Here is an 11962-nt window from a genome sequence, read left to right as displayed (position 1 = left end):
ATGAGGTATTGAGTAGATTCTAAAAAGATAAATGAAAACAAATGAACAGAAGTCATCTGTGTTTACCCCAAATGCAGAGACAAGAAAGTTCAATGTAATTATGCAGAACAATTTGAGTATTCAATCCAATCAGACCACTTGATTTAACAATCTTTCTGTCCTTTTTATATCCTGAGTAGAATTATCAAAACTATGTTTCCTTATGCTACCCTCTAAAAAATTGGAAAACATATGAACACAAACTAAAAGTGGAGTATGAAACAAGATCTGACTGTTAATTCGTCCATGACACATTCTTTTTGTCGAAAGCATTGATAGTCTGAAACACCAAGTATCGGCCATGTGTTGAGATGAGACAACCCCAGATTATATACTACTAGCCCCAATCCCTTTAACAATATTCTACTACATCCCCATCTACTACGATTATAGAGGAAAAATACTAATAGTGGAACATTTTCTTTATATCATATATCATATCATGGCATGTTATGTCAAATAAGAGAAAAATGTAAAGATCGTGTTGTGTGCATGGAAACAGTTTGTTTCACATTGTTAACTTTTTGTGGATAAAAAGAGAAGCTGTTGCACCATGACATTGAAAAGCAGACACTACTAAGCCCTTTTTTCTGTGGCTCCCTTGTCCTGTGTTTCACATCATGAGCAATTAACTGTGATTCTGTCCTGAATAAACACTCCGACTCTTTCTAATCAATCTGAAGCATTCCCTGAGTTTTCAGACCGGCATTTCCTGAGATGAGACAAAGAGTGGAGGTTTTTTATTTTTCCTAACCAGCAACAGACTGTGTGAGGTATATGAAAATCTAAATAATAAAGTATAAAATATGAAATATATATATATTCAAAAGACCGTAAACTGAATATATAAAAAAAGAAATGAATGCATCTTACACATGATTAGTGCAGAGTAACATTGCATTGGCTTTGGCATAGATAGGAGTAACACTGTGCCTCTCTTCTGAAAGACTCATTGTGCACAAAAAAATAGAAAATAGAAAAAAATAAATCATACAAGCCAGAGGAAATCAAAGAAACACAGTTAAAGTCAACCCTCATAATACTTTGTACCTGTACAGTATGTGCTGCATATTGTTACTCTCTTGTATTGCAATATTACCGTTTCACTGTGTTCATACTGCATTGGATTATTAAGGACAATGATTTATTAAGCACACATGTACAAAGCAACATGAGTACCATGATGGTAAAAAGATATTTGAAGCTTTGAATGACATTTGGCAGTTTTCTGATGTCTAATCAAACATTCATTGCTGAGAGGCTTCGACAGGAGCCGGAGAAGCTGCAGCACTCATGGATGAAAATAAATAAGTAGAATGTTTTTTTTTTTCTTAAAAAAGCTTTAGAATAATTTTACATATATATTAATTGGGTGTAAAAGTCTCGTCAGCTTCTCCTGTAAAATGGGAGTAAAATGCTGATTAGCTAGCTATCTCTACATGCTCCTCCGCACAGGTTCGATGTTCCTGAACTATCACCCTACTAAGGGTCATAGGGAGGTAATGTCTTAAATAACTACCTAGAAATGGATCACACTGGATATAAACAAAAACACCAGCCATCCCACTGGCAACATCATGTCTGATTCTGCCTCATTTTATTCAAGTATCAAGAGGAGAGCTAGTTGGACATCTCACTAACTCAGTCCAGGTCAAGTATCTTTTTAGAAGTTATGTTGTACATGTATAGAGTTAAGTTTCACAGTTGGAATTCTATCAAATCCAAGTTGAGGTAATATAGCAGCAGCCCTTAACACAGCAGCCATTAAATGAAAATATATTGTTGATAGAAAGTTCATCATCGTAATGCTTCCAGCTCCCTGAAAGGTTGAAGAGTCATTTAACACCAGATTGAAAAGCAGCATTTGCTTCCTCTGGTTGTAACTTCAACTGCACCCGGTCTAATTATCATGTTTTCTCAACAAAATAGTGTGGACAGCATGTTTTCCTACGATGTAGCATGGAGCGATGGCACCACACAACATCACGTTCCCTAGGACAACAGACAACACCCAACCACACTTCAAGTGGCCAGTATACTCCATCCAAATGGCCTGTTGGATTGTCGAAAAACACTCATATCTACCAACATTTCCGACGTCAGGGTTGGATGTCCAATTTTGACAATTTCCGAAACTGACAGCCAACTGAGCAGGTGAGCTACATGATAAAGTTTGCTAAAGGACGTGACTCAGTAATGAAATGTCCAGCAATGTGTCTGGACTTTATCCCAACTTTTTTTTGTCTCAGACATTTGCAGATATTATCCAGAGTTCAGAACATGTCTGAAAACTGAGATGTTCAACCACTAGATGTCAGCAAGAGCAAGATTTTCATGAATTTCTAAATCACTCTAACGTCAGATATATTACAACTAATGACAATCATGTGTAAATACTGTAGTGCAAAATGATTTGATTTAATTCCAATTCACATCTCAAACATCCAAAGCTGTGTTGTGAGAATATTTGGTTTGCCATTAGGATGATACTTTTAGTAGCAGACCAAACATGCACCAATGAGGTAAACAGTGCACCTTTCAGACAGACAGCAAAACGCTGGATTAAAATAATGAAATGACAAAACAAAACTGACCAAAAGCTGAAAACCTCTTCTGGTCTGACATTCATTTGGCCCCAGCAAAACTGGATGGTCAACTGCAATATTGGCCGATGCCAATACATTGCCTGTAGCTTTACCCTAAAACCCATCCCATGTGTTTTCATAAACCCTCCCCATTTCCCATGCGATATGCAAGCTAACATTCATTACAGAGGTACTAACTGTCACATCTCTGCCTTGTCGGATAGTGAGGTGTAACAGTCAGGAAGAAGACTAAAGGGTAAGGCGGCAAAAGTGTAGCTCCATACTAAACACTGAGTATTACGCAAAAAACAAGGAGGTATAATGCCCACAGGAGAGGCACAATATTACAAAAAACAATGAAGGTTCTACAAAGACTCATTAAGATATTCTGTTATATGGCATTACTCACTACAATCTCAATGCCCTCCAAAAAAAACAGCAGTGATTCATACATTTAGAAAGCGTTCTGAGTGCAATAATACAGCAGTATTCCTGAGTGTTACACCAAATGATATAAAAACAAAACAAAAAACTTCAGCAACATTTTCTATGAGTATTTTTTTAAACCTGAGGTAGTTCCAAAAGCAGCTTCGACAACTGGAAAGGGGGTCGTTCATTTCCCGTCCCTCCATCAAAGCAGTTTGATTGGCCTCTGTGCTTCCCCGGCGTCAGTGTTGCCCGATACCTGCATTTAATCGGAGGTCTCGGGAGGCAGTGCCGAGGGGCTGTGCTCCTCCTCATCTCCTATCAAGGAGGACGGTTTTCCCTGAGAACCAGGCGAGGACTGTTGTGCTTTGATTGGGCAATTGGCAACCATGTGGTCGATGCTCTGGCAGAAATGGCACTTCTTGGGCTGGGGTGGTAGCTTGCACTCTTTGGCATGGTGGTCTAGGCCTCCGCAGTTGTAGCACCTACAAGAGCAGATTGAATTTAGTCAGATGTCATGTGTGCCTAAACCCTCAATTATATTTTTAGCACTTGGGGGAAGTAAGCTTCAATCAACACTATGTCATATCGTAAACATTTGAGTTGATATGAAACCAACAGTTGCTACTTGCACATCTAGTACTTTAATGTTTTGCATTAATCTGGAGAAATCTCCATTCAAAATAATCTCTGTTTTGTGTCATCTTAAACCTGAGGTAGATATCTGGGTTTTAAGCTTAACATGTTAATTTCTGAAAATGGATCTCATACTTCATCATCATGTTCAGCAATGCTTTAATATCCAAATGAAGTTGACTTTAAGTTGCACTTCTTTGCCACAAGATGGCGTCCTTACACACAGGAACGATTTGAGTTTACAATTGGATGTAAATCTTGTGAGGGCATTCCAGGTCACACAACATCAGTCTTTGAGCCTTTCCACAAACTGTCATTATTTTATTAAATGGTTAAAAATGAATTTAAAATAAAAATTTTCATATTAGGAAGCGTTTAGGGCAAGACGGAGATTTTGAAAGAGTTGAATATTTAAGCAAACTACAGACTTAAAGTAGCGGTGCTCAAGTGTTTCCATGCACCTGGTATGGTAACCATGGCACATTATCCAAACGATTGTGAACAGCTTGTCCTATTTGTCCGTTTGTCACTGCCAAAAGCTTTCCATTGGACTCTATTGTGCAAAACATCCGTTTCATCAGCATTGAACTTTAGAAATCAACATCATGAGGGGTCAGCGGGAGCCATCGGGGTCCCATTGGCCACCTCTGTTTAAACATATTCTATAGAATGGCCACGCGTGCAGGGGCGGGAGACAGATGGGTGGTGGGCGTTGGATGGTTGGTGTGTGCCACTGACTGTGGACACCCCCCAACCCCCCTAACAGCACCGCATCAGCAGATGAAGTTTGGACAGGGAGGGTGTCGAGCACCTCTGTAGCTGCTGCCTAAGGGTTGGTGTCAAGGTCTGTGCTGTTACTTCACAGAAGCTCCAAACATCAGCATCCATCAGGAGGCAAGTGGAGGTAAAGGGAAGTGGCCCCTTTGTCTAAAAAAGCTGCAGTAATGACCTCTGAACCCTGACCCCCCCCTTCCTCACACACACTCCTCAGTCCTCTAACCCCCAATCTCATCCCAGCCCCCAGCCCTCTTGCATTTACTCATACACTGTTGGCATGACAACAGTGACCTTTCACCCCCTCGCCCAGGCTCTTGCATCTGTTATCAATTAAATGGACAGGAGGTTTTTTCCCCTCCCTCAGTCATATAGCCGACTCCAGTGGCCAGACCTGAGCTCAAAACTAAGGAGTGGAATCAAACATGATAATCATTCCTCCTATCGCCAATATATCAAATTATTGGCTATAAACGTGATCAACCAATCAAACATTAACACATGAAACACATGAAATGTGTTGCATGATGAAAATTGCTAGAGGGGGAGCAATATCTTATCCATGGATCAGTGTGGTCTTGAGAGAGTTATTGAACCACAGCAGGCCTCCCAGGACTCTTTGAGGCAGTAGTGATCTCTGTTCTCACACTGACTACTCTCTGGCTCTAATCACAACTGACAGGGGGGTGAAGTTGATACACCTCTAACCCCGCGCTACTGATATTCAAAGAATGACCCCCCCCCCCCCCCCAAAAAAAAAATCAAGGCCCCCTTAGCTCTTTTTCCCCTTTCACTCAGAGGAACATTTTTCCTTTGCACGAATCCTTTTTAGAAGACATGTTTGTAGAGTATAGATAATATGTATTTACAGACTTTTTGCTTTTGTAACTTTCACAGCACCTGGACCCAGGAAATTATATCCTAATTTTAAATAATTGTGGAAATGTCTGCGGTTTGGTTTTTATCAACAAACTCACAAAGTTGCATGTTTTTCTGCACCTAAATAAATCACTAGTGTTGGAGACAAATACATTGGTAGAAGAGGTTTAGGAAGAGAGAGAGTGTCATTGGGTGTGAATTCACTTGGGGCCCAGAAGATTTAAACAGTTATTGATCCAGGTCACACATCAAGCCTGCTGGTGTGACCCTTGCTGGGGCTGGAGATGGGGGTTGAGGAAGGGGAAGGAAAATGGGGAGAAACTAAAACACCATTGTATATCTGATCCAAAGTGGACACAACAATGGCTGATTGTTTACTGTTGAATAATAGATGGTTTTCACTGAACAGTAGCAATTTATAATATATATAATATTAGCCTCGCCTAGTTTACAAAAACTGCATTTATACACTGGTCAGCCACAACATTAAAATAAAACAGATGGGTTTAAATTCTGGAGGGAACGTTTTAATTGACTAACATTAATGAAAAGCAGCCTTGAGTTTTGGAATACATTATTTAAGAGATTTTTCTTTTTCACAAATTCCTTTTGGTGTTTTGTCTGAATTAAAACACGCTTGTTTATATTCATTGTGGTTTCTACCTAAAATCTCCCATCGGTGTTGACTTGGGTTGAAGTCATGAAAGATGGATTGACGAAGCCTTGATGAAGCTTTGACACTTTCAAGCTGACTGTGACGAAGATAGTCACTGAGGATAAATATACACATTGTCTCCACAAACATAACATCGAAATATTTCCATTCTGAAAATAATATTGGCTCCGTCTCAACACAGCTATACCATTCATTGTCGTTCCTCCTAAAGAGGCAAAAATGAAGATGTCCTTTTACTTTTTTCTACCATTTCATCATGGCTTACCTGTCTCCCTTTGAACGGCGTTTCTGGAGCTTCTTCCCCTTGGGTCTCCGCTCGCTGCCCACACAGTGGATGCCGTCTGGTCCTGTGACTCGCTGAGACTCCAGGCCCTTGGATGACTTCTTGAAGGTAAACTCGACTGCCTCGCCTTCCTTCAGGCTGCGGAAGCCTTCCATGTGCAACTTGCTCTGAAGGGGAACAGGGGACCAGGATTCAGCATCCATGTTACCGTTTGTGAAACTTGTGAAACAGGGACAGAAAATGTCTTATCACAAATGTCACATATTGCAGATATACCCCATATAGTGATGAGTATAACTCCAAATTGAGTAAGTGGAGACTCTGACCCTTGAGAACAACCCCCCACCCATTCTCCACTGTCTGATAGCTCTTATCAGGTGCCTGGTATTTTAAGGTGATGAATAGACAAACACTACAAAGCTTGCTGTTCCCAGCTTGAGCTCACTCAGCCCTGCACCATCGCCTTGATGCTGCTTTGTCTTTTTTGCCGTGTTTGAGAGGTAAAGCTGATGAGGATAACCTTCAACCCATCCCCCCCTCCAGAGGAACGGCATTCCACACGGCCTCCCCCACCCCCATCCCTCTTCCCACCCACATCACATAGCTCGAACACACTGACCATCGCCACTAACCCTAAACTGCAGGATGCAGGGGTTAGCGACGGGGGTTGGGTGAGAAGGCAGCAGGGCTTCTCTGTGAGGTTGGGGGGGGGGGGGGTCAGGGAGACATTCCTTGGATAGTTGTTTGGCAAAGAGACATTAAAGGAAAAAGTTGAGGGAAAAGCATCCTGCTTAACTGCTTATTCATTCAATGTTACGTGACGTTACCTTTCAGAGGGTCCCTCTTGATATGCTCATCTTTTCTAATTGCCAATGAAAGGAAAGGGCAGTGATGGAAATGAGAGTGAGGTGTGGTTTTAAAGATAAACCCTCAAAACTAGCCTAACATGGACTACCCCTCTCTAAAATTCCCTCAGCAGGGCAGAGATTAAATTATCACAGCCGTAGCAGGTTAGTTTTGATAGAAATGAATCCCTTTTCTTTACGGTCTGCCAAAACCACCAGGAATCAAACAGAGCTCCTCAAAGCACATGGTTTAGTTGTGAGGAAAGTCTGTGATCTGTCTACGTCAAAACTCAATGTTTATCTTGGAATCATTACAAACATAGCTAGTGATTCTTGAGCATTAAAACCTAACAACACCTTCATTTGTGCAAGCATTCCGGCCCTGAACTTTTCTTGACTCCAGCAGAGGAGCCGTTTGTAAGAATGCAAATTTCTGAACCAGTTCAACCAGACTTTACTTTGCCAGCTCCTAACTAACTAACTAAGGGCCCATGTGTGAATAGAGCTGGTCATTGTCTTGGGAATTTACATTAATGGAGCTAGTGGTTGAGAATATTAGATTTGTATTGTTTCTCCTGAACTTGTTCTATCCAGGCACCAACTCTTGCCTTAACCTAACTGAGTGCTTCTAGTTGGGAGGAAAGAGTTGCACACAGACTATCTCCGGTTGTATTGGTGTAACTCCAGTGATGTGCTTCCCCAAACACTGTTCATATGTGAAAACAGATTCATGGTTTCTGCTTCTCCTGATGAGAGAGGGAACACAATTGATGAGCCATGACATTAGAGTGGCAGCATGGACATCCTCAGAGCACCACTACAATCAGGCCTCTCTACCCTGATGACCGTTAACCCACTTCCTCTCCGATGTGACCTTCCCCACCCCCATAACGGACTCTCACCAGCCACATGCCCACATTAGGTTATTAACACACACACACATGCAGGTAGTGGATCTGAGTGGGGCCTTTCAAACTTGGGCGTACAGCATGATGTTGAGGCGTTATTACTGGGTCTACTGTAACCTCTGTCCAGAAAGTGTTGGGAGAGCACAGTGAGGCAAAGAAAGACATCAGAGCAGCGAGGGACAATAGCAGGGGTGCTGCCTCCACAAAGAGGGCCTCAGTCACGGCCGAGGGGTGCTTCATTTGGATGCATGGCTCTATTGTCCACCTGCACAAAGGCTGGCGGACCTTGGGAGTTAATTTTCCCTGACACGCGGCCACTAATTTCAGGGCTGAGGCCTCTTACGTTGCCATAACCCCTTTACATCCATCATTGACACACGTGTCTAACATTTCCAGCGACAGAGAGGGAAGTTAAGTCATTGGTTACCACATGGATGAAACAAGACTACCACAGTGAGGCTGTTGCTTAAGCAAAGATGTGATGATGGAGCAGTAATCAATTTGTTTTCATGACATGGTTAGGTGTTAGGGTTTTGCCGATTGATTTGAGTTTTTAAGCAGCATGCCATTAAACCTCAAGTGACACCAAACCTAAATTTCCAACCACAGGTGAAGTAATATTTTATTTAGCAAAATATCTGATCGACCCATGTTTCGTAACAACTGTTCCTCAAAGCAATCAAATCTCTTATATGCATCAGTATGAACAGTAAACACTTGGGATGGTGTGGGAACATGCAAACTAATGAGAATAAACTCATAAGTTTAACAGAGCTCCTTTGTGTGGAAATTACGGGCTAAAGTTAAATCTCTCAAATGTAAAATTTCCCCACAGTCGGTGGTCTTGGAGGGTGGTGACATGCTGGTGAGTGGACAAGGAAAATCACCTCAATTCAAAGCCTGAGATCCCCCCCTGTGCTCTTTCAAGCTTTTATAACATGCAGCCACACAAGAGCTCTTAATCACTTTACGACAGGAACCTTGAGGTGAATGAGCAGCGAGTGGAGTCTCCTCTCATTCACATGCAAAGTCTTTATCTTATCAGACAGCGATGGAGGCGAGAAGGAGGGGAGGCACACCCCCGTCTCCCTCACAGCCCTATACACCTCCCTCTTCACCATCACTGTTTTTGTTTAAATCTGGTAGAAGTTAGGATAAGAAAAACTCAAGAAGTTTGTGGACTCTAAAACTACATTTATCTAAAGGGTGGCCATTTTAAAAAGCTTTCATATACTTGTGTTATATAAATATAGGTTAGACAACTGTTTTGTTTTATGCCTAAATTCCACACAAAGCATTGATTATGAGATGTTGTATAATTAATATTTTAACTATAAAAAAAAAATCTCAATTGCCTTAATTATATTGTAAAATGTGCATTAAGGCAAATCTATAAGCCAACAATAAAATATTGTCAATCAGAAGATTGCACTCTATGTGGTTCTTTACCCCAAAACATTACCTTTTTTCCCGGCCCTCAGTAAAAACAGAAGTCTTATATCAGTATATATAAAGCAGTTGTTTTGTATTAAACCTAAATACCACATAAAGCATTGAATATGAAAAGTGGCTGTGTTTAAAAGGCATACTCTAATATTTTAATAGAGGAACTACACTGTTTATATTATGAAATTTTCATTAAGGTAAAACTATAAACCCCACATAATTAATTTGTGAATTTTAGTTGATTTTAAGCAGCTTTTTGTGCATCACCCGCATTGATATGTGACAAAATCCACCCATTATACTCTAGAGTGAGTATTGACGGTTCACGTCTCCTCTTCTTTAAGGGAGCAGATTTCATGCAGCTCACACAGGACGCGCTATGATCCATGGATGCATCTTTTACGCATCGATGTCTGCTTGAAGAAATGTGCAAGCTCTCACATGCACTCTGCAGTTCACTGCATTGCACGAAAAACCACGAGGGAGGCACGCTGCTCCCCTGAGGGAAAAGCACCACCATGCTCGCTGCTGCATTTTAAACCCTGAATCTAAAACAGTTAAATAAAGGGATCGATTTTGTCTTAACTTTCAAATATTGCATATAAAAACTCCTCAGTACATTTTATTGTCATACATTTATTCTCATGCAGGTTAATGAGTCATTGCAGCTTGTTGGAAAAATAAATCCAGCTGCATTGGAAACAGGTGATGATGATCACATGCTGGGAAGAAATGTATTTCACCTGCTGCAACATGTTTTGGCAGATTTGGTTTGTAGCCGTGTTAAATGTTTGGTTACAACTTCCAGCCCATGACTTGCTGATCCTGCTCATCCTACCTGATGGACGAAGACATCGACCGGCTCCTCCAGTGGCACTCCCTCCCGGGTGTTCATGGACAGGAACCCGAAGCCCATGCGGACATTGAACCATTTGCACTGGCCGACGCCGTGGAAAGGCTGTGAGTCCTCCTCGGTGCTCGGTCCCTCATCTTCCTCAGTCTTACACACTCCTGCAGAGGGAAAGTGTGCGTAAAGTTAACTCTAAACGAAAGGATGCATCAGAAGCATGTGGTCTGTAAAACAACAAACTTGTCTTAAGTTTCAAAAGGCCGAAAAAGTATCTTCTGTTTTTTTCCGTTGCCACATCACTAATCAATACAGATCGATTGAATGAAGACACAAATAAGAAGCGCATCGGCTGCGTTTTTCGCTTAATTTCGATTAAAGTGGTTCAGAAAAGCAGCAATAGAGCAAATATCCCCCTCTCAAGATTCTGCAAAATAACTCATCTTGATTTTTACATGATTGCCTGATTTCTTGAAAAGCATTTTAAGCGTTGACTATGCATTTTAGATCACGTGTGTGAACAATACAAGAGGGGGAAAAAACTGGCATCACAGAAAAATGCTTAATTATCTTATTTTTAAAGCAGCTTATTTCGTTACTCCACCTGGGAATTCCTGGTTAGAAACGGAGCCCATGTCTTCACCTCAGCCTAGAGTCAAAATTAGCACCCAAGCTACAGTATCCTTTTTTTAAATTGAACCCTGGAGCTGGGTAATCCTCACAGATTGCCACTTTCATGCAAAATGCGGTAGAGAGCAGAAGCTGCGCCGCGAGAGGGAAAGCGGGAGAGGGGGTAAACAAAAGAGGGCTGGCAACCTATCCCCCTAAACAATGAGGGGTGGGGGGTCAGATTTTTTTTTTTTTGGTGAAGATCACCCCCTCCACAAAAAAAAGAACTTTAAGACAATGCAAGGAAACCCAGCCCCTCACAGAAACCACTTCAACCATTCCCCCTCCCCAAAAAGAAGACTCCCAGCATACCTTCTGCCATGTTGCAGGGCCAGTCTGCTCCCAGTGTGCACCGCTGCCGTGTCCCTCTTTGTGGACTGACTCTCTCTCCTGCAGTGGTCAGAGCTGCTGGTCACTAAAATGACCATTTCCAATCCAACAAACCCCCCACACTCACTCCCCTCGGTCACGTCCACGTGATTCACAATTACACAATCCCCAAGGAGCCGGATTGCATCATGGAAAGGGCCCCGAATGTGAGAAGTCACCAATCACCTCCAAGGAGAAATTTTCTGTTGAATCCTGAATTCTGTTCAAATAAAATGAACACGTGTGTCTGTGTATGATGTCATGGTGTGTGGGTGTTTTACCTGCAGGACTGGACACTGAGGTTATTCCTGCACAAAACAAGATAAACCTGCTTTTCCTCCAATAAATACTATGCAAATAAAAATAAGTAAAATATGAGAGTAAGAGTGCCTGGTTTAAAACATCCAATTCAAAATGTCTTTAAGAATTCAGTTAAGGATTATTTATTTCAAAATACTGCATGTTATTTCTTATTTCTTCTCATGGTGTGTGTCTTCTCCTCCTTGTTGTTAGTGTTGGTAGCTGCTGTCCTAACACACCAGAGAAAGGTTTGTAATGGTAATCAACATGAAGCATAGAG

The 11962-nt window shown here is 41.5% G+C and overlaps 1 protein-coding gene across 2 annotated transcripts; it reads right to left on the bottom strand.

Moving 5' to 3' along the window:
• Nucleotides 1-2433: 2433 nt before the first annotated feature.
• Nucleotides 2434-11464, bottom strand: lin28aa (lin-28 homolog Aa). Of its 2 annotated transcripts, none has more exons than XM_020092762.2 (4): nucleotides 10949-11088; nucleotides 10336-10508; nucleotides 6281-6465; nucleotides 2434-3535 (listed from the first exon to the last, which is right to left on the bottom strand). In XM_020092762.2, exons 1-4 carry the CDS (start codon nucleotides 10977-10979, stop codon nucleotides 3316-3318), a joined length of 609 nt encoding a protein of 202 aa, XP_019948321.1. In that variant the 5' UTR covers nucleotides 10980-11088; the 3' UTR covers nucleotides 2434-3315. The 2 variants fall into 2 exon arrangements, with proteins under 2 accessions (XP_019948321.1, XP_019948320.1); XM_020092761.2 differs by lacking the exon at nucleotides 10949-11088 and adding an exon at nucleotides 11326-11464 and having other exon boundaries at nucleotides 3181-3535.
• Between the last annotated feature and the right edge of the window lie 498 nt (nucleotides 11465-11962).

Source organism: Paralichthys olivaceus, chromosome 13, assembly GCF_024713975.1.
Source record: "Paralichthys olivaceus isolate ysfri-2021 chromosome 13, ASM2471397v2, whole genome shotgun sequence".
In the NCBI taxonomy this organism is placed as follows: domain Eukaryota; kingdom Metazoa; phylum Chordata; class Actinopteri; order Pleuronectiformes; family Paralichthyidae; genus Paralichthys; species Paralichthys olivaceus.
The sequence above is the reverse complement of the archived record's forward strand: the minus strand, read 5'-3'. Positions and strand labels throughout refer to the sequence as shown.